We start from the raw sequence: 23061 nt of genomic DNA, 5'->3' as shown, positions 1-23061 counted from the left end.
TCCTCCTCCTCCTTCTCCTCCTCTTCTTCCTCCACCTTCTCCACTTCCTCATTTTTTCTCTTCCTTCTCTTTTCTTCTTTTTTTCTTTCTCCTCCTCCCCTCCTTTCCTTTCTCTTTCTCTTTTTCTTTTTCCTCTTCCTCCTCTTTCACTTTCTTTTCATCTTCCTTTTTATTGTTAATATTACTATTATTAATACCAGACCTGTGGTTTCATTGGTTAATTAAGCATTTATTATGGATCTACTCTAAGGCATTATTTTAGACACTGGGAGAAGTATATTATTGTGCTAAAACCAGGATTCCATTAGTACAGAAAACTTCTGGTGATTACACTCTCCATCAAAGCACAGGTGTACTTTTTCTCCAATTTTAAATCATAACATAATTCCCTGAAGTCCTTAGAGGTTAAATGACTTGCCTAGCTTCCAAGGGCTGGTATGGATCCCAGAAAGACTTCCTACTCCTTGGCTTGCTCTCCATCTACTCTGTCATCCTGCCTTTATCACATCAAACTAGTGAATAAAGACAGAGTAGTTAGCACAGGATCACATTTTCTAAGAAATAGTCTATTGACCTAGCTAGTGGAGAAAAGTCTTACATTTACAAAATCATATTCTTTTCCCAAAACCCTCTGCCCCTAACATTCTTGTAACACTATAAAAATAGTCTTTCTTGATGATACGGCTATGCTGTGAATTACTGAACTCCATAAAATAATACATCTATAAATCTGACCGTCTTTTCCTTATTTGTATCCCCAGCACTTAGCACAATTCCTGGCATATAGCAGGTGTGTCATATTTATTATATTGTAGTTTATTATAAGTTTCCCACTATGAGTCAGTAGTCCCACCCAACTTCAACATAACACACCCCCCTTTTCTAAAATATGACAGCTTCAGGTAGTTGGTGGAATTCACAGCTGGAAAGGATTTAGATAGAGGGAAGTCTTTTTTTTTAAACCCTTAACTTTTGTATATTGGCTCCTAGGTGGAAGAGTGGTAAGGGTGGGCAATGAGGGTCAAATGACTTGCCCAGGGTCACACAGCTGGGGGAGGGAAGTCTTGAAGAACAAATAATGACAACTCAGATCTTGGAATTTTTTTGCCTAAAGCCAAGGGAAGCCTAGCCAGCAGCAGACCCAGAATTCAGTCCCAGGTTCCCTGACTCCACTCTGGCCTAATGTACTATGACTCTAATGAAGCTTGATGCCTCCCTTTCCTTCCACAAAACTATTGGAAGTTCTGCTTTGCTTGATTTGTGGACAAGTCAAGGGTCCTTGTGTTACACTGTTATTTGTAAGGGCTAAACATCTCAACAGTGTCCCTGCAGCCTCCCTACCTCGTCAGACGTCATAAAGAAAAAGAATTCAACACTTCATCTCCCTCACCTCTGAGCTGGTACATGTTTCTTCCGCTGCAGAAGAACCCTGTAACATTCTGACAAATTAATTGCAATTCCTAAATGGCTCAGCACTCTTACAAGGAAACAGCGTTTTCATTTTTGTCCTTTGGAGCATACAGTGGGAGCGATGATGGGAATCTCTCCACAAAGGGGCTGCGCTAAATTTGGAAATAACATTTGAGTTTCGTTGACATTTCCACTCTCATTTTTCATGGCTGCTGTAATGTCTCAGAGGGAGAGTTTTGACAGTGGCAGCCATGGGTGAGAGCCCAGGTGAACAATGACTAAGAACAATGGCAGATCCAGGTTGGTAGACCCTCTGGGTGTCCTTTCTTCAGCAAAGCCCTACTCAAAACGGTGGAAGATTCTATATTAAGAAAACTTGACCTGTGATTTGTCATCAGGTTTCACAAATGACTTCTTGCTTCCAAATGAAGCGTGTCCTGGATGCTAAAGTCTTTTCTTACAAACTAACTACAAGGTTTCCTAAGTCTTATGGAGCATCCCTATCTTGGTCTCTGGATCTAGTTCCTAAAGTTTGGGAATCATTTAATCAAGATATTCTAATGGGAATAACCTCAAAATGGGATCCATCTCCTATAAAGCTTTGTCCTTTCCCAAACCTAAAAGGCCAAATTCTACTTTTCTAGTGCCAAGCCTGGATCTCTCTTGCTCTTAATTTATTCATTTAAGTGATCTCTGATTTCACTGATGTGGGTACAGTTTCCATGATGCTGATACCAACCCTCTAGAAATCGTCAATTTATCCATTCCAATGTAGCTCGTGGCCCTTTCACTCCTGCTGGCTTGCCATTTTAGGGCCAGAATTAGTGCAAACACCTGAGTGGCTTAAAACACACCACAGTCCAGAACCCCCTGAGCTCAAGGAATCCACCAACCTCAGCCTCTTTCGTAGCGAGGATTACAGGCATGCATCCCCATGCCCAGTGTGATTTTCATCTCTTTGCCTTTTCTCATAGATAATACTATCTAGTATGCCTTCCTGATCCTTTATAATTTTTGAAATACTTAAGATCCAAGTCAGAGGCTTTCTTTGCTATTTACTATTGCTATACACTCCCATGGTGACCATGGTAAGTCATTTAATCCTGTGTACCAATTCTCTAATTTATGAAATGAAGGAGACTGACCAATCGATAAATCAGCAGGCGTTTATTGGGAGCTTGCTATGCTGCAGACCCTCTGCTAAAGGCTAGGGATACAAGACAAAAGAGAACAATCTTGGCCACATTTTATTGACCAAGTGATCTCTAAGGTCTTTTTCAGCTCTAAGGTTTTTTTTTTTTTTTTTTTTAATTTTCCACACATTCCTACTATGATCCTCAAAGCTAATGATGACCTCCTTTACACTTCTGAGACATTTCTGTTGTCTTTGTTTGTTCTTCAGCCATTTCAATTGAATCTGACTCTTTGTGATCCCATTTGAGGTTTTCTTGGCAGAGATAATGGAGTGGTTTGCCGTTTTCTTCTTCAGTTCATTTTATAGATGAGAAAACAGAGACAAACAGAGTTAAGTGACTTGTCTAGGGTCACATAGCTAGTAAGAGTCTGAGACTGGATTTAAATACAGGGAGTCCTGACTTCAGGACTGGCACTCTATCCACTCTATCACTCATCTATTCTGTCTCATATAATAATAACTAATAATAGTAACTATCGCTTATATGGGTTTGCAAGAAATTTTGCACCTATTGTTTCATTTGACCTTCATTTCCCTGTGAGGAAGGTGCTATCATTATCCCCCTTTTGCAGATGAGAAAGCTGAGGCTCAGAGAGGTTAAGTGAATTGTCCAGAATTTTATAGTCAAGAGGTTTTAGAAGTGGGATTCCTGACTCCATATCCACATTGTCTTTTATCACATTCTGCTTTTTTTTAATATCTGTGCTTAAGTATTATTTATTCTTCTAAATGTTAAACCTTTTGAAGTCAACAACACTATTTTATTCTCTTTTGGATCACTCACAGCAGTTACTGAAAAAGGAGGTGATCCAAAAAAAATTGGTTTTTTACCATTGGTTGAAATGTTGAATTGAACCAAAAGAAATGGAAGGAGGAGGAAAAAGGGCCAGCATTCCCACAAGCATTAAGAGAATATTATTTTTCAAATGCATAAACTTGTATTTATGATGCTTAAAATCAAGTTTCTGCCTCAGTACTTTAAACAAACACAAATCTCCAAAGAAATATATCATTTGCTATCTTTATTAGAAACCTCATAGTCTCACATGATTCTAGACTTAGAATTGGAAGTAACCTTAGAAGTCATTTAGTGTAACTTCCCCTGATTTTACAGTTGAACAAACTTGAGTCCCAGGAAAACGTCCCAACTAGGTCACCTCTAGCATAAATGACAGAGTAAGGTTTGAACCCAGATGTTTGGCCTCTGATTCTGGCAATCTTTTCACTCCACTACATTGGTCTGAGTTTTTTAAGTAAGAGAAAAACACGTAAAGACAGAGAAACCTTAGGAGGATTTTTCTAAACTACCAGGTCACTTTAGCTCTCCCTTTCAGGAAAATGCTCATTTACTCTTAGAGCTTCATTTAATAAATCCAAAACTTGGAGTACCCTTTTTCACCAGAAAGAAAGAACCAAAGCTGCTTAGGAAGCTGTCAAAGACATGATCAGAGCTAAAATTTGCAACCCTTCTTGATGTCATTATATGCCTCTCTGCAGTGTAAATCACAGTGAACATTCATTGACCCCCTCTGCACTTGGATTGATATACAACCCCTTCCTTTCTGAACACTTACCCATTTCAGAAAACATGCTTTGGAACTGTAAACTCAAGTCAAACATTCCCAAGCCCTGCTCAACGATAGACAAGGAGAAAGAAAAAATAATCGCCTGGCATCAAGATGGAAGAATCGTCGGCTATGCCCAAGTCACTCTTTGGCATTTAACTCAGGTGTCTCCGGAGCAATAATTCACTAAATGTTCCCATAAGAGCTGAAAGCCTTAATTAATGTACCTTCCTAAGCACCCAGCTCACCACAGGGAAGTAGCTTTGGCCTTTGAAAAGAGTGAAACGCAGTAGGTTCTAATTTGAATTCAAGAAATTCCTGGCTAGAATCTCTTCTTTTACCCTTCCAATGTACCTGGAGACATCCTGAAATTCCCAGAGTCATGGATACTTCAAAACAAATACTCTTCTTCATCAGCCATTGGCAGAATGTAAACTTACTTAATAGGCAGACAATTGCCAGGGTGAATTCTATTGGGTATATGCAATTCTTGGTCCTATAAAAATCCATGTTTATTTATAATTAAGTAACATGGCTGAAAAGGGGTTAGATGGTCCAGTTATTAAATGATAAATAATGTATAAAGATCTGTCTCTTTCTTTAAGGGACAAAGAATATTAATGGAAAAGTACTTAAGGATTCTAATAATTTCTTCCCTATAAAGACTTCAGTTGAATAAACCTTAGGAAAACTTTTTTTTATAAAAGGCTTTCAAAAATTCTCATTCCTAATTCTGTCATGCAATATTCTGACATTTTTCCTTTTGGACGAGGTCTGAGGGAAACTCAAGTTGGGGAATACCCCTCCAAAGTAATCTGACATAGTTTATTCATTTTAGAGTAGTTTGGAGGGATTAAGGGTTTTCCCAATAAAATGAAAGTTATCTTCAATTTCTTCTGCTACAGACATTTTCTCACTTAAAAAAGAAAGAAAAACTATCACAGTGATAACAGGATATAGTAGATAAAGACCAGGTTTTGGAGTCAGAGACCTGGGTTTAAGACTATGACACATACTGGTCATGCAACAAGGGGCATGCCAGTTAACCTCAAAGGGTTCTGGGCTGCTCTTTAAGATTATCCGTGGCAGCTAAGTTGTTCGCCAATATTGGTAAAGAAATAGTGAAGTTACCTATCTCCAACTAAAATGACAACAAAAAATGTGCTTCCCAAAATAAGTCAAAGTTAGATCTAAACATTGAACATTGACCAGTATAGAACCAATGAATTACAGAGTTAAAAGAGACTTAATAGACATAACGTTCAATTGAAGTGAAAAAAGAATCCTTTCTCCACTAATGCGACAAATGATCATCTAGTCATTAGGTCAAAATTTCCAATGAGGGGAACAACACACAACCATTTTATATTAAGCTTAAATTTGTCTCTCTGCACTTGTCACCAATTATTGTCCTTCGCTCTGTATTCTAGGGCTAAAAAAGATGAATTTAATTCTTCTTCCACGATCAAGTCCTTTTCAGATATTTGTTGTCACTCCACCTAAGGCTTTTCTTCCTCCTCACCTCCCTCAGGCTAAATATAAATATAAAAGCCAACATTTCTATAAGGCTTTGACATTTACAAAGTGCTTCACAGATATTATCTCGTGATCTTTAGAACAACCTTACGAGGAAGGGACTATTTTTATTCTCATAGATGAGGAAACTGAGGCTGAGAGAGCTTAAATAATTTGACTATTGTCACACAGCTAGTAAATGCCTCAGACTGACTTTGAACTCAGGTCTTTCTAACTGCAAACCATCTTGACCAAAAGGCTAAACCATTTCAAATTAATCAACAGTCTTCAAACCCATCAGTGAGTTACAAGGGTGTCTGCCCCAAGTGTGTGAGGACTTCCCCCAGCTGAAAGAGCAGATGAAATGAATTTGTTCTATTGGCCATGAAATCAATAGAAATAGCCTCTGTGGAGTGCTTAGAGCTTGGTTAGACACTGAAGAATCCAAGGTCATCTATTGCATTCCAAGATTTCACAGCTGTTTTGACTTTTGTTTTGCCATTGGATTTTGGTGGCTCTTGGGGAAAAGAGTGAAACCAAGGATTTAAATCCAATTTATGCAGAAGTAAAAAAAAATCACCAGCGATGTCATTCTGGTCTTCATTGAATATGAAGGATATGAAGGATAACAGCCAACCAACAAACATATATTCACCACACTAATGAGCTGCCCAAACTTCATAAGCTCTTAAGCATTCCCTTGATGTTCTCTAGTTTATCAGTGTCCTTAACAACAATGGCGCCCACCACTGAACTTTGCATGAGGTCTGACCCCCAACAGTTATTGACAATTTCCGTTGAACAAGGCAAGATAGTGAGTACTATCTGTTATGCACTGTGCCAAGTGCTGGGAGCAAAATATAAGCAAAAGCAAAAGAAAAGAGATACTCCTTGCCCTCAAGGAGCTTATATTTCTTTTTTTTTTAATGGAAAACTTTTATTTAACTAATTAATATGAAATATTTTTCCATGGTTACACACTTCATGTTCTTTCCCTCCCCTCTTCCTCCCCCCTCCCCGTATCCAACGAGTAATTCCACTGGGTTTTACATGTGTCATTGATCAAGACCTATTTCCATATTATTAATATTTGCATTAGGGTGATCATTTAAAGTCTACATCCCCAATCATATCCCCATCGACCCATGTGATCAAGCAGTTGCTTTTCTTCTGTGTTTCTGCTCCCACAGTTCTTCCTCTGAATGTGGCTAGTTTTCTTTCTCATAAGTCCCTCAGAATTGTCCTGGATCATTGCATTGCTGCTAGTACAGAAGTCCATTAAGTTTGATTGTACTACAGTGTATCCATCTCTGTGTATAAGGTTCTCCTGGTTCTGCTCCTTTAACTCTGTATCACTTCCTGGAGGTCATTCCAGTTCACATGGAATTCCTCCAGTTCATTATTCCTTTTAGCACAGTAGTATTCCATCACCATCAGATACCACAATATTTCAGCCATTCCCCAATTGAAGGGCATACCCTCGTTTTCCAATTTTTTGCCACCACAAAGAGCACAGCTATAAATATTTTTGTAAAAGTCTTTTCCCTTATTATCTCTTTGGGGTATAATCCAAGCAGTGCTATGACTGGATCAAAAGGCAGATAGTCTTTTAAAGCCCTTTGAGCATAGTTCCAGATTGACTTCCAGAATGGTTGGATCAGTTCACAACTCCACCAGCAATGCATTAATGTCCCAATTTTCCCACATCCCCTCCAACATTCATTACTTTCCTTTGCTGTCATTTTATCCAATCTGCTAGTTGTGAGATGGTACCTCAGAGTTGTTTTGATTTGCATTTCTCTAAATATAAGAGATTTAAAACACTTTTTCATGTGTTTATTGATAGTTTTGATTTCTTTATCTGAAAATTGCCTATTCATGTACCTATCAATTGGGGAATGGCTTGCTTTTTTTATACAATTGATTTAAGGAGCTTACATTTCTAATGGAAGAGGAACACACATAAAAGAGAGTTGAAAAGTGAAGAGTGAGAGAAGATGAAATAGCAAAAATCCTTAGAGTTAGGAGCATTGCCAAGAGGGGAATGAAGTATAGCTAGCCTCAACCTACCCCTAAAATGGAGGCCTCTGGAAAGAGTTCACCAATGAGAGAAGGGTGCTGGTGTGGTAGAGACATATTCCAAGATGAGATGACCCTAGGTGCTGAAGGAAGTTGCAACATGAGAATATAGCTGAGTTATGGGCCCAAAGTCCTTAGATTCAGAAGCATAGACAAGAAGGTAGAAGGAAAATGGAGATGGGGGAAATGTGTGTGGGGTGGGGAGAGATAATGGCAATATACAGTCCAGAAGTGAAGGTATGCCCTTAATTGTTGTCTAAGAAGATAGGTGTAAGTCCTGATATAAATCAAGGGTTATCTAAAGGATGTAGAGTGATAGATTATTAAATGATGCTAAAGACAGTTCAAGGAACAGCAAGAAGAGATTGGTGTGAGTGATTAGTAGTCTTTCAAAATATTTATGACATTCCAGGAAATTTATGTCCAGGGACTAGAAAAGTGATAGTAGTAACAGTAACCTCAGTCATATCTATGGAACGCCTTCACATCCACCAACTCATTTGATCTAAAATAAATGCTTTGAGGTTTCAGGGGAAAGGGAAGATTCAGACAGTCAATCAGTAAACAGTTATCAAGAATTTATTATGTGCCAGTTTTTGTGTTAAGCAGTGTGGATAAAAAGAAATATTTTTTAAAAATTAGTCCTTGTCCTTAAAGAACTTACACCCTAATGGGAGGAGGGGGTGAAATATAAATAACTATGTTCACCGAAGACATTCTGACTAGATTTAGGAAGTGGCATGACAGTGTAAGGCTCAAAACTGTGCTGCCAAAGGACTGTAGGTTAAAATGACATAAAAATCTTTTGCTTGGTTGTCAGCAACTTAGTTGAATATAAGTGAAAAAATAAGAGAAACCCTTTTCTAAACAACAGGTTGTGGTAAATTGAGAGCTGGACTTGGAACCAGGAATCTCTGGTTTGGGACTCTATCCAGACCCTAACTAGTTGTATGACTTGGGACAAGTTACTGAAACTCTCTGAGACTCAATTTCTTCAACTATAAAACAGGGATAACAAAAGTATCCACTTCATAGGGTTGAATGAGTTAATGAATGGAAAGGGTTTTATAAACCTTAAAACATAATAAAACCCTATCTTCTACTTGAAACTAGGGACCTTGATCAGATCTGTGTTCCTGGTGACGTCTTTCCTCTAAAATTACTTTGTTTTTACTTTGCTATTAATATGTTGTGTCCTCTAGCAGAATGTAAGCTCATTGAGAACAGGGAATGGTTCATATTTCTTTTGTCTTGATATCCTTCAACTTCTGCCAGCCACCCACTCAAAGTTCCAGAACCTTTTCCCCTGTCAATCACCTTCACTCTGTTACTCTTAATTCCCTATAACAACTCATGAGTATCAGAGTGCCTTGTATATAATTGGCACTTAATAAATATTTCTGAAATTGAATCCCATCATTGCCCGTATAGGTTCTCTGTATGTGTTTGCTAATGACAATGTTTTTGCCTCAAGAAGCTGTTAAGGTACTAAACAAGCCTCCACTTTCTTACAAAAATTATACGTATATTTGAGTTGTATGAGCGATTACTGTCCCCTACAAGGTTGTAATGAGAAATATGGATCCTTTGGGAACCTCAAAAGGTTATATAGATATCTGTCATTGCTATTGTTGTTATTATTATAAAATTATTGTTATTATATATTTTATTTTAACATATTTTTAATTTTTATTTATTTAGTTAAGAAAATTTATATTTTATCATATTTTAATTATTATTATTGCCACAGAGTATAAGGTCTGGAAGGGTCCTGAAAGGTCATCTTGTCCAACTCCTTCATTTTACAGATTAGGAGTCTGAGGATATCATATGTGAAAATATTTGTCCATGGTCCTGCTGACAGTAAAGTGACAGAGACAGAATTCAACCCAAGATTTCTAATTCCAAATGCAGTGTTCTTTCAATTATACTACACTGCCCTAAAGAAGATAATTCTTATCAATGCACCTTCCCAGACACAAAGAAGAGATAAGTTCTTGTACACATCATCAGTATTACAAGTTCAGTACTTATTAGTTTCCTTATTGACTCTTTCATTATTAGTCCATCTCTCCCAACTAGAACAGAAGATCAAGGGGAAAATTGTCACGTTATTCTTTTGTCACCTAACATGGTTATAAGAACATGGTAGAAACTCAATACTTGCTTCTGGATTGAATGACCCATCAGGAAGCTGTCTGCTCCTACCTCATGTCCCATTTCTCTTCATCTTCTCACAAGCAAAGATGGATCACAGTTTTAGGGAGGAATACCTGATAGCTGAAGCAAACGATATATTCAGGATACAACAGAAGTGGAAATGTCTAAATCTAGGTCAAATGCAAGGAGACTTTGTGCTTCAGCAAAGCTATCTTTGCTGGGTGGGAGTGAATGAAGGTCGCCTCTCTTTAGCATTACCAGAGTCCTAGCCTCTTCCAGGGCTCTGTAGCCTAGCAACCAGCTTCTGCAGTACAACTCCTGAAAGGAAAAAAAAATGATATTTGGGATGGGGAATAGATGAATATGTTAAGGAACAGGGCAGGGCTAGGTAGACCAAGGAAACTAGTGCATCTCTGGGTAGCCTACATTAATAGATACATATCTTATGTTCACTGGCAAACTGGTCCAAGAGAAGTCATAGTACCTGCCTCTTTCTGCCCCTTCCAGATTTCAAAGTCCAACAAATTATCTTAATTTGATATTCACACCATCTTTCTCTACCTCCATATCAAGATTCAGTTTTCTATCAGCTTCCCTTGATCATTTGTCCTCTACTTTTGAAGAATTCAATACCTGATTAACCAACATTCTGCTTCTCTACCATGCTTTCACATTTGAATATTTCAATAAATGTGCTGATGACCCCTCTAACACCTTGGCATCTCATTACATCAACACACTTAAAGTTCAGACCTTTACCTTATCTCCACCTATAGATATGAGAGAGACAGAGAGAGAGAGAGAGAGAGAGAGAGAGAGAGAGAGAGAGAGAGAGAGAGAGAGAGAATCCTTGAGTTCACCATCCTCCATAACTGCTCATACTCCATGATACAAAACACAGGAATTCCTCTCCCAAATATTAACCTCTTATCCTTTCCATCTCTTCCTCTGCTGCAGTCATCTTAAACTTCATCATGACCTCTAGTCACTCTTCTCTTTATTATAGTACCCTTGCTAGTCTACTTAGCCAGGATTGATCTGAATTTTTTCACTTTGAAATCTTGACCCTATAGTTAACCTGCAAAAAAATATTCACTATTCTCTACCCTTGGATCTCTTGCATCTTTTTGCTGCCAACTCTTCTAAATTCCCACCTCCAGGCTTTCTTGATCATCCAAATTCTCTATGCCTATTTGTAGGCTGTTGAACATTCTTGGAGAAAGTCACACAGCCATGCTGAATGAGTTTACTACATTTTTATTATTTAATATCAACTGTGCCCTCATGGTTATATACAAAGTTCTTTGCTCTCTATCAAATTTCCCACAATCTCTATTCCTAATCTTCTTTTCTCTCCCCAAGAGAAAAGAAAATAATCTCCCAATAATCTCTTAATTATGTCATCCAATGACCTTTTTAAAATCATCATCCTTCTTGACCTCTCTGCACACTTTGACACTATTGATATTCTATTATAAGCCAGGCTAGTTCAACAATTCAGGTTCAAGATTTAAAATGCAATAAGGCACTGTGTGTGGATCATAAAATTCAATTAAAACCAATTTTACTAAAGAAAATTAAAAGAACAAAACCTCCATGGTTAAAATAGATATAAAAAGGTTATTTGCCAACTTCTACAGTTATCACAACTGGCTAAGTTAAATCCAGAAGGTATCCCCCTCAGACAATTGTCACACCAATGAAAACTTTGAACCTTTTCTTCTCTCAGAGAAGTTCTCATACTTCTTTCATCAAAAGTCATACAGCCTCCCCTAATTCTTCTTAAAGTACTGGCCCAACCTATAGACCACTTAGTAGGACTGCTAAAAGACAAAGTAGAGGAGGCGGAAGGCATATGGGAAGAGAAAGAAGAAGAGAGGATATAGACAGAAGCACTGTCCTCTGTAATGCTCAAATCCATAATTCCATTAGAACCCTTTCCTAGTGACAGCTCTCAGTTCAAAATAAACAAGGCTCCTCTCATGAACTCCCTCATACTGAATTTTCTCTTCTCTAGACTTTTCTGACATTGATCCTTCCTAATTCCCTTCCTGGTTATCTGACTCTTCATTCTCAATTTTTTTTAACAGATCATCTTCCAAGTTTTGTACCCAGAACTTTGTCCTTGTCCCCCATCTTCCCTTTTCACTTTACATATACTTTCATCTCTATGTCAGTAACTCTTAAATCCATACCTCTAGCCCCCATCTTTCTCCTGGGTTCCAATACCACATCACTAAATACTTGCTGGACTATATCCCTCTGGATAGCCCAAAGGCATCTCAGGATCAATATGTCAAAAAATAGAACTCATTATCTTTCCTTCTAAATCCATCCCTGTTGCTTACTTTCCCGTTTATATCAAGGGCACCACCACTAACCTTCTAATCTTCCAGTCTCTCAACCTTGATGTCAACTCAACTCCTCACTCCACCTCATCACTCATATCGAATCAGCTGACATTTGTCAATTCGACCTCTGCAATATGTCTCATGTCCATGTCCTTTTCTTTAATCATATGGCCACCACCCTAGTTTATGCCCTCACCATCCCTCACCGAGACCATTGCAGAAACCTCCTAATTGGGCTCTCTGCTACTTGTCTCTTCTCTCTTCAATCTATCCTCAGCAGAGAGTCCAAATTAATATTTCTAAAACACATATACGCACTATTGCCCTTCCATTCTAAAGGCTCTCCAGTGGCCCCCTGTTGCCTCTAGGATAAAATTCAAACCTCTCCATTTTATACTTCAAAACCTTCTAGTCTGGCTTCAGCCTATCTTTCTAGACTGATAATATGTAATTCTCCTTCACATCCTCTAAGTTTCAATCAAACAAACTTACCTAAACATAGCATAACATTTCCCAACCCAATGGCTTTGCACACTGTCTCTCCCATGCCAAGTATACTTTCCACCTCTGAGCATCCTTAATTCCCATCATGATTCAGTTAACAGTTCCTACATAAGGCTATTCCTGATTCCCTCCACCATTATTTGTGCTTCCCCTACCCCACACATACCAAAAGAAACAAGCAAAAAATAACCACCCATCTTCACATTTATTTTATATTTTATCACTGAATGTGTGACCTCTCCACTTCTGCCTCCCAGTTATCATTCTGTGTGTGCATGTATACAGTACAGTATATATATATATATATATATATATATATATATATATATATATATATATATATATATATATATATAAAAGCTTCCCTTACATTATATATACTTAGGAAGCCAGGTGTTCAGGGAATAAAGTGCTGGGCTCCAATTCAGGAAAACTCATCTTTCTTACTTTCTCACACTTACTAGCTGTGTGACTCAGGGCAACTCACTTAACTCTGCTTGCCGCAGTTTCTTCCTTTGTAAAATAAGCTAGAGGAGGAAATGGCAAACCACTCTAGTGCTTTTGCCAAGAAAAACCCAAATGGGATCATGAAGAGTCAGACACAATTGAAGTAACTGAACAACAACAACAATAAGGACAGGAAATAGTTCCTTGGGAAAAAAAAATCTCTAGCACTTAGAATGGTATCTTATGTATTGTCAACACTTAATTGAATTGATTTGAGGAACATAGGATGTAGGGACCATACAACTAGAGCTAGTAGTGACTATCAGGTCCAGTCTCCTCATTTTACACATGAAAAAACAGAGGTCCAGGGAAATTAAATGCTTTGTCCAAGGGGACACATAGGCAGTGTCAGAGGTAGGATTTGAACTCATACTCCTGAGCCAAGGAATGTTCTTTCCTGTTCGAACTGAATTAAACATAAATTCTGTGTGTCAAAAGGCACCTCTACCAATCTAATGATTTTAAGAAATTATTTGTAAAGCTGTGTTAATATGCGAAAAGCCTCTCCGGTGGGCAGAATACAAACAGAATGTTTTATCATTACTATTTATCATTACCCTTTGGAATGAAGAAGTTTGCTAATCTTGGTCAAAGCTAGTACTTCAAACCTATAAATAAGCCTTGGGCATTGGGCAATGAGACTTTACAGCATTCCTCGTTTACCAGCAGATACAATAGACCTAAACCTGGTTTTCTGCAAAGCATAATACTTTATAAAAAGGGAAAAAATGCACATCAAAGGCAGTGCTTTTCTCTCATAAATTTCAAGGGTTACACTCAATATCCACATTCTTCTTCATTATCCAATTATAGGATCAAAGAGAAAAGTGTTTGGCCTAGTTCTGGGGCTTAAAGTCATGAGATAAAAACCAAGCATATTTCAAACAGCCTCTGTTATGCACTGGACTTCTTGGCAGAGAATTAGTCTCTGCTTTCTAGAGTTGTCTTTAACTAGTCTCTGGATGAAAGATATCAAATGAGAAAACGAATCATCAGAACCACACAAATTTCACCTCTCTCTTGGTAAAGTCTAATCTACATCTTTGTAAGCATCTAATCTAAATCTAAGTTTAGATTTATGTTTGAAATTCCCTTCACTTTACTGTGTTACAAAATGCTATCTAAAATCTAATGGCAAAATCTTTTGATTCTAACCCTGATGAGTTTATGAGGTCTCAAATATTCAAAGACCCAGCCACAAAAATCAGAAGTACAACAATAAGGTTTTTTTTGGGGGGGTGCATCTAGTCTTGAAGGCACCTGCACAAATTTTAGGGTGGTAATCCGAAGCGTTTCCTAAAATAAAAAATAATGGCTCACGCTTGGTGTGAACATCCCCGCTTTGGTGGCACTGGCAGAAAATAGTAAATATGGCATCCTGAAAGCTATAGAAGTATATAGCGTTCCCATTGGTGGAATGATTTCCTTAGTGGAAATAAATCTGATGGCATCTGCCAGAACTGGGACATAAAAGATAACCTCTAGCAGCTGCAGCTTTTTGTTTCTGTGGGAAAATGTGGGCTTTCTTCTCCCTAGGGGTTAATATTGCCTTATAGTTGACATTGCCAGAGTTCTGTTTCGGAAGGGTTATGCTGGTGAAGAAGAGCAATGCTTTGTGGTTTATGACAAGATCACAGCTGAAGATTCTGTACACACCATGATTTGTATAGGCCATTTGTGCATAAGCCATAAAAGTGCACTTTTTTAAACCAGGAACATTTGTGAATATATAACAGCACCAAAGACATATGGCCAATAAATAATTCACCGTTATCCATCTTCTCTGCAGATTCCTTATACACCTACCATGTTTTAATGTCTAGTTTGCTCAGAAACGATATTCTTTACGATGCTTCCGATATAAAAATGTTTACTGACTGGCAGCAGAATGAGGACGCTCTGAGATCAGGCTGCTAAAGAGGCAAAGCTTTACTCAGATCTCCATCTTATCGGGCAATTCTTCTCACTCATTCCAATCAGCATCTCGGGAGAAGAGAGCATTCATCCTTTCGATACAAGGTCACGAAGCACTGACCTAGGTGTTGTCCTGATACGATTATACTAATTAATTCTCCATTTTTGTGTCTTTTCAGTTCTATATCTATTTATAGTCCGAAGGACAACCCAAACACTTTTGATGCTGCAGCGTTCTTCCAATCTGTTGGGAACTTCCTCGGAATCTTTGCTGGATCATTTGCTATGGGGTCCGCCTATGCTGTCGTCACAGCTCTGATATCCTTTGTTGTTGGCATTTTGTTTTGTTTTAACTTATATTTTAAACTACACTGGAAATATTCTTATATGTAAGAGCAGAATCCCAGCCCCAATCCACTGTAGGTCAACAAAGATGGGCAATGAGGTCACAGTTATGTGCCACCCCCCCAAACAAATTCAACCACCATGAGGTTGGTTTGGATCAGTTATAGATTTAATAATAATAACTGACATTTACATAGAGCATTAAGATTTACAAAGCACTCATATGATCCTCATAACAGCCCTGAGAGATAGGTGCTATTATTATTCCCATTCTTATACGTGGGGAAACTGAGGCATACAGAGATTTGGTAACTTGCCCATGGTCATACAGCTAGTAGATGTCTCAGGCAGGATTTGAACTAAGGTCCTCCTGTTCTACTCTACCAACTATACTGCACTTCTAAATAAAAAATGAAACCAAATATTTCTTGCCACAATCTGACCCTCCCTGGGAAGCCTAAAGCATCCTCACTGAGGATAATAGCATTAGACTCCCATCTGGAAGAGAATTGACAGGCTTCGAATTCATCAGTCACTTAAGGGGATGTCCACCCCAAGAATGTTAAGACTTGGCTCAGTAGAAAGGGTAGATGAGAACAATTTGTTCCAGCAGCCATGAAGGCAGCTGCAGCAGGCGCTATGGAGTACTTAGAGTTTGGTTGACCATCAGAGATGCAAGAATCTTGTCTTCCTATATCCTGGGCCATCACCAACCATCCAGACTTTTGTCTCAATACTGAACCTGGATGACTCTGGAAGAGAGAGTGAGGCTGGCGACTTTATGCAATTCTGCCTCACTTAAATCCAATTCATGTGCAAGTCAAGACATCAGCCTGGTGATGTCACTGGTCCTCTTCAAACATGAAGGACAAACAACAAACTATAACAACTTGGTCTATGGAATATGTGATGGAGCCTAGTGCAGACGCTACCTGCTAAAGTAAATTCAATTGAATTAAGTACCTATTAAAAATTCTGCTTTATCAGCACTGTATTAGGTATAGGAAATAATTACGTGATGTAGTACCTGCCCTCAAGGGGAGTGAACTCTTGAAAGATGAGAAAAGACACTAAAAAAGTAATTAGCAAATTATTTGTGAGAGTAAATTGATTAAGGAAGAAATGAGTGTCACCTAAAACAAACGTTAGAGGACCGAAAAGGAGAATGAGAAGACTGGAGTGATTAGAGAAATTAAAGTAGAAGGGTTGGGAGAGAGATTAATGAAAGCAGAATGAATTCTGCATATTCTGGTGATGGTGTAGTGACTGCCCAGTCTGGAATAGAGGATTGGCAAATAGCAAGAGATGAAGTTAAATAGATGGAGTGGGCTCAGATGGCCAAGACTTTTGAATGCCAGGCAGAGGCTTTCTTACTTTTATTTGATAAACAATAGAGAGCCATTTGAGCTTTTGATCTGGGGCCTAGGTAGTGAGAGCAGGGTTTAAATAAAATTGATTTCATAATAGAAAGATTGGAGGAAGAGTTGTTAACCAAGGGCCCATGAAATTAGAATTTTTAATATTTTGATAACTGTTTCAATAAAATTGTTTCTCTTTGCAACCCTATGCATTTTTTATGCATTTAAATACATTATTCTGAAGAGTCCATTGGCTTTACCTGTCTGCCAAAAGGGGTCCATGGCATATAAGGAATCTAAGAACCCCTGAACTGTGGGAAAGAAAGATTGGAGCGATGACCGGTTAGATTATTACAATAATCCAGGAAACAATTCAGGACAAATGAAGTAAAAGTCTGGGGTATATTAGAACAAGTATGAATGAAAAGAACAGAAAGGAAGAGAGACAAACAAAGGAGAAACAAGAACCAAACAACAAAAGTGTGTTTTGAGTCATGGCAAAAAGAATGATTTACAGGAATAGAAATAGAGAAAACAGAGGAGGAAATCGTTTTGGAGAGGTTGTGAGTTCGACTGTGAGTTTATTGACCTCACTACAGAAAATTAATGTGGAAGGGAGGAGAGATGCAAAGTGGAAAGAGATGATACCTAGAATTCTGAGCTCGGCTTTAGGAGGAGAAATTTTAGGAATTCATTCACACAGAGATGCTAAGTAAAGATGTGAGACTAGACTACTTACTTCATCAAAAGAAAGAGAAGGGGGGAAGAGGAACCCAGAGAAGTGCATAATAATAGCTGATACCAATTTCACTGGAGTACGATACTCTCTGGGCAGAAACCTCATTTCTCAATGCGGATGACATTTACTGTGCAATTTATATTCTTAGAGAGTTTCTTAGGAGCAGTCAGGTTCAATGACTTGCCCAAGACCCATAGCCATTATATATCAGATGTGAAACCAGGCCTTCTCTGCACCTGCCTATAAAGTTTATTCTGTATCCATTATACTATGCTGTCTTTTAACTTATTTTCATCTCTTTCAAAATATTTACATTTCTTCATTATTCAATTAGATGACATTTAAGATCTCTTATACTTCCAAATATATAATCCTGTACTTTCCATAAAAGCCAGTTTCTTTAGTTTTCAGATAAAGAAATTAAGGCTCCAACAGATTAAATTACTTTTACTACTACTACTATTATATTTTATATAGTTTGCAAAGCAAAGTATGGATATTATATCATCTGATGTTTATAAACGCCTTGAGCCTACGTGCTCTTCACCTCATTTTATAGAAGAAGAAACTGAGGAAGACAAATATTAAGTGACTTACTCGAGATCACATTTCTGGAAAGTGTCTGAGACCAGACTTGAACTCAGTTCTTGACTCCATGTCCAATCTTCCTCTATCCATTTAGTTGCTTCTCATCATACAACTTGAACGGGACAATTTTGAGCCTAGAAGCCATCCTCTCATCCCCAGTTCCATATTCTTTCTGCCACACTACATTCAAACATCCTCACAGTTGAGCCTTTTGAAATACCATCAAGGAGAATATAGAAAGGGAGAAAAGGAACTAACCAGTTAGTAGAGAAGGAACAGCCAAAGGATAATCAGTTTATTGTAATTTCTTGGAAACCAAAGAAAGAGGAGGAGAGAAGATGATACCAACAAATGTCGTAGCATTCAAGGAAAATGTAGGCAGAGAAGTGGATCTGTGACTTAGAAATTCAGCGCACAGTTATGAAGCCACTTCTCTATTCAAGGGACTTTGCTAAGGCCTGGGAGGCAGGCAATTTGTTACAATAGAAAAACGTATAGATTTAGAGTGAGGAATCCAGAATCAAAAGCACAACTCAACTCTTCCAGTTATTCTGTTTATGATCTTGGATACATCCCTTAGCCTCTGTGGGACTCACTTTCATCCACAAAATGAAGGAGTCAAGCTTATAAGATCCCTTCCAACCCCAGTGATCCTAAGGGCAAGAATCTGGCCCAAGAACCAGGAAGATTTAGTGTTTTTCAGACTCACCATGGCCCCAACCCAGGACTTTGGGTTTGGGCCAGAGCTGAACCAGCTTCTGGAGAAACTCAAAATGGCAGATTGCCCTTCTGCCTTGTGTGTGTCTGCTGATATTCTAAGCAGGGTCAGTTCACACCAGCCAGAATTTTCCTTTTGTAGTATATATTATGAAGAAGTCTGTCTGCCAAGCTCATTCAGGGGCCTTAAAGAGCTCTAAAAACCAGCTTGACTACAAGTCTTTTATCCAAACAAATGTCACCACACACACACAAATGCTTGCTTACAAAGGGGTAAAGATGACTAATTCATGGTCAAGATAACTCCTGAGTTTTGTCTTAGCCCCAAACTAAAGATAACCCAAATCTTTTCCTTTTCCCAAAGAGTTTTTTGCCACTAATTCTCAGCTTTCAGTAAAGGTGATTTGTAAAAACAATTGTGAAGAAACCCACTCATGAAGTTTCTTCATCACATAGTAAGAATTTGGAAAGCTAAAAATTTTTTTTTCAATCACCATGAGAGCTTACCTAGAGAGATGAGATCATAGACCCATTAAAGAACTGTACCTCACATTTATATTGCATCTTATAGTGAATACAATGAGGTTGATAGTAAAAATGTTATTTCCATTTTCGAATAAAGGGACATGTGGCTCAAAGAGATTTTGAAATTGCCTCATCACAAAACCATACGTAGATGAGAAAAACTTGAAACCAGATAGTATGGGTGTATTGTTGTTGGGTATGTTGTTGTTGTTTGGTTGTATCCAACGCTTTGCAGCCCCACTTGGAATTTCTTGACAAAATATTTTTCTTGGTTTTTAGAGTAGTTTGCCATTTCTTTCTCCAATTAATTTTACAGACAAAGAAACTGAGGCAAACAGAATTAAGTGACTTATCCAGGGTCACCAAACTAATAAGTGTCTGAGAGGAGATTTGAACTCAGAAGGATGAATCTTCTTAACTCCAGGACTGGCACTCCTCTATCCACTAAGCCACTTATCTGCCTCCTAATGTAGGTGTAATAGAAAGGATTTTGAGTCAGAGAACATGTATTTAAGTCCTGGATCTGCTACTTATGTCACTTGGTCATTCTCAGTCTTAATTTCCTCATCTATAAAAGGAGGGAATTAGATGAGATGATGCCTAAGATCCCTGACTGCTCAAAATCCTATGGGAACTTGTGCATTAGTCATATGTATTTATTAACCACCTACTTAGAATGTTGCAGGCATTGTGCTAGGTACCAGGGTTAGAAATGGCAAAGAAATATGATCCCTATCCTCAAAAATCTTGCTGTCCACTAGGAATATATGATATATTTCTAGAGAAATAAATACAAACTATGAACCCCACCCATCAAAATATAGAGTGATTAAGCAAGGGAAAGGATGACCTAGAAAGTCAGGAAGGGACTCTTGAATGAAATGACACTGGAGGCAAATCTTGAGAGGATCTAGAGATTCCACAAGGCAGATCCAAGGGAGAATAAGAGCATTCCATTCAGGAGAGTTATCCAAATGTTTGGATAACTGCATTTCAACAGAATTGCTTTCCTTTAGAGTCCCATGTATTTTATTTTCTGAATTTAAAAACATTCTGAAAAAGGATCTGCAAGCTTCACTGGATGGTTACCCAAGGATTCCAGGACACACAAAAAAGTTGGGAATCCCTGCCCTTATATAAAATCTCCTCACTTTCAATCTAGTCTTCTTTTTCAATAATAATAATAATAATAATAATAATAATAATAATAATAATAATAATAACAACTAACATATGGCAATTTAAGGTTTGCAAAGTGCTTTAAAAATATAATCATTTTTGATCCTCACAATAACCCTATGAGGTAGGTGTGACTAACTAAACTTTTACTCATCTCCCTGAGTCTAGTTCTTTAGCATAAGGATGACTGTACAATAGGCCACCTGCCATTGCACAGTTATCTGACCATGGAACAGCTGTAATATAAGCCTTCAGAGATATCATATATCTTTAGTCATAGCATCATTTCCCATTTGTTGGCAAACCCTGATCATGGATTCATCATTGCTACCAGCTACATATCCCTTAACTCCAAAATAGAAATAACATTTTTAGTACCAACCAACATGTCCCTGATCTTTGGCAGTCTAGAGACTGGAATTAAAATATCCCCCTGGCAAAAAATGTCAATGATTCTCAAACTTGGAGCACCTTGTCTGAAGTGGGGAAAAACACAAACAAAATATTTTCCCCATCCTACTTATTCCAAGAAGGCATTGATCAACTTCCCAACTACTAAAATTATTATAATTCCTCTAGACCTTATTTCTCTCCAGAAATAAAAAGACAGTTAAAAGCTTAGACTGTGTAGGATATCCTTTAGAGCAATGGTGCTTCTTAAACATCGATAGAGGAGTAACCTAGCCACCTTCTTCCACCCATCTTGCACTCCATTTTTCTCCTTGCCCTCTCCCCTGATGAAAATTGACTAAGAGATATAATTTAGTTTGGGGTTGTATGCTCGCCCATGGCTAAACCATTCTTCCCCCATTTTGTAAGAGGGATTTTCCCCCCAGAATATTTATTCACATTTATTCTCATCAGAGTTTTTCAGGGGACCTACTTTTTGTGGTTCTTTAAGATACCCAAATGAGGCACAATGCACATTGGGAATTCCAAGCATATCTGGAGCTATTTTCATCAATGAGCATTTATTAAGCACTCACTGTATTACAGGAATGATGTGAGGCCCTGATGACACAAAACCAAAAATAAATAATTACTACATTTGAGGAACATACATTCTCCAGACATAGAGATCAGTAATACTCTGTTACAAGTAAGCTCTAGTTAAGTTTGGGTGCAACATAATAGCCCTTCAGTACCATTTCTCCTTTAGGAAGTTTATTTTAGGCTAAAAAGTTAGGAGCTCAATCACGACTTGTCTGGACCTCCAGTTAGGGAAATTCTTAATGTCTAGACAAAGTTTGGATTCTCTGCATAACTTAATATTTATATTTCTCTCTTGTTAACCCAGGCCAGTCTCTTTGTGGTTAAAGCAAAATTCAGCTTACTAGAAATTTAAGAGGTATCAAAAAAGCAGCATATAATATGATATCTGTGAATAGAAAGCTATCAGGAGGAAGAGCCAAATATACATAGAGACTTCCCTCAGCCAAGTCCTTCTTCTTCAAGATGTTTTTAGAGCCAGTGACCTCTCTCTTCCACAAGACTGGAGTGCCATGCTTGCTACAACTTCTTAAGTGAATGTGATCCTAACTGGTTTGGACATTTATAGACATGTCCTGAGGATCAGCCAAGCTTGCTTAGCCAATCCAAACAGGATTCTTGTGCAATGTCACCACAGTTTGAAGAAATTCTCCACATTTAATTGAGGGTCTACAGGTTGATTAACTGGACATCTTATCACTTAGTAGATATAGGATAGGATTGAGGAAACCGTCCTATGCTTATATAACTACATATTAATGGATGGAGGGATGGAGGGAAGAAGGAAACTGCTAGTTGAGGAATCAAGAAAGGCTTCAGGTAGAAAATGATATTTGACCTGAGGATTAAAGGCAATTGGGCATTCTAAGAAACAGGGGTCAGGAAGGAGGGCATTCCAGGGATCGGGGTCAGCTTGGACAAAAGCACAAAGACAAAACATACAGTGCCATATGTGAGGAACAGCAAGAAAGTCACCTTGAGTGGATGAAGAGTTTGTCAAAGAGAGTGAAATATAATACTAGGTCTGATTAGTGAGAAAAATGAACCATCCTCTTGTGAAGAGGGTGCATGCATTTGATTTCTCACTATTCAAAATTATGATTACATAAAATGTGGTCATTGGTTCTGTCATATGCAGGGCAAATTTGAATAATACAACTACTTCATGGGATTCATTATCTGCAATAATTGGGACCTAGTTTTATGACTGGAAAAGAAGGCTGTAGTCAAGCCATGAAAGCTCTGCAATGCCAGAAGAGTTTATATTTATCATAGAAGTAATATGTAGCCCCTGGAATTTACTTGGACTTCATAGTGGAAAGAAAGTATATGAATATGTTTGAGAAAGACTTTGCTTTCTTGGTCCAGCCTGCCATTAGGCATTGATAATCTAGAGCCTGAAGGAATCTTAGAAATACGT

The 23061-nt window shown here is 38.0% G+C and overlaps 1 protein-coding gene across 1 annotated transcript in view; it reads left to right on the top strand.

The window, feature by feature from the left end:
* The window catches only part of SLC9A9 (solute carrier family 9 member A9), a 729976-nt gene that overhangs the window by 289662 nt on the left and 417253 nt on the right, over positions 1–23061 (top strand). Inside the window, exon 7 of the mRNA XM_044669458.1 lies at positions 15380–15518. Within this exon, the coding sequence (XP_044525393.1) occupies positions 15380–15518 (139 nt within the window). The remainder of the gene's footprint in view (positions 1–15379; positions 15519–23061) is intronic.

This window comes from Gracilinanus agilis, chromosome 3 (assembly GCF_016433145.1).
Source record: "Gracilinanus agilis isolate LMUSP501 chromosome 3, AgileGrace, whole genome shotgun sequence".
In the NCBI taxonomy this organism is placed as follows: domain Eukaryota; kingdom Metazoa; phylum Chordata; class Mammalia; order Didelphimorphia; family Didelphidae; genus Gracilinanus; species Gracilinanus agilis.
This window is presented reverse-complemented; position numbering and strand designations above follow the sequence as displayed.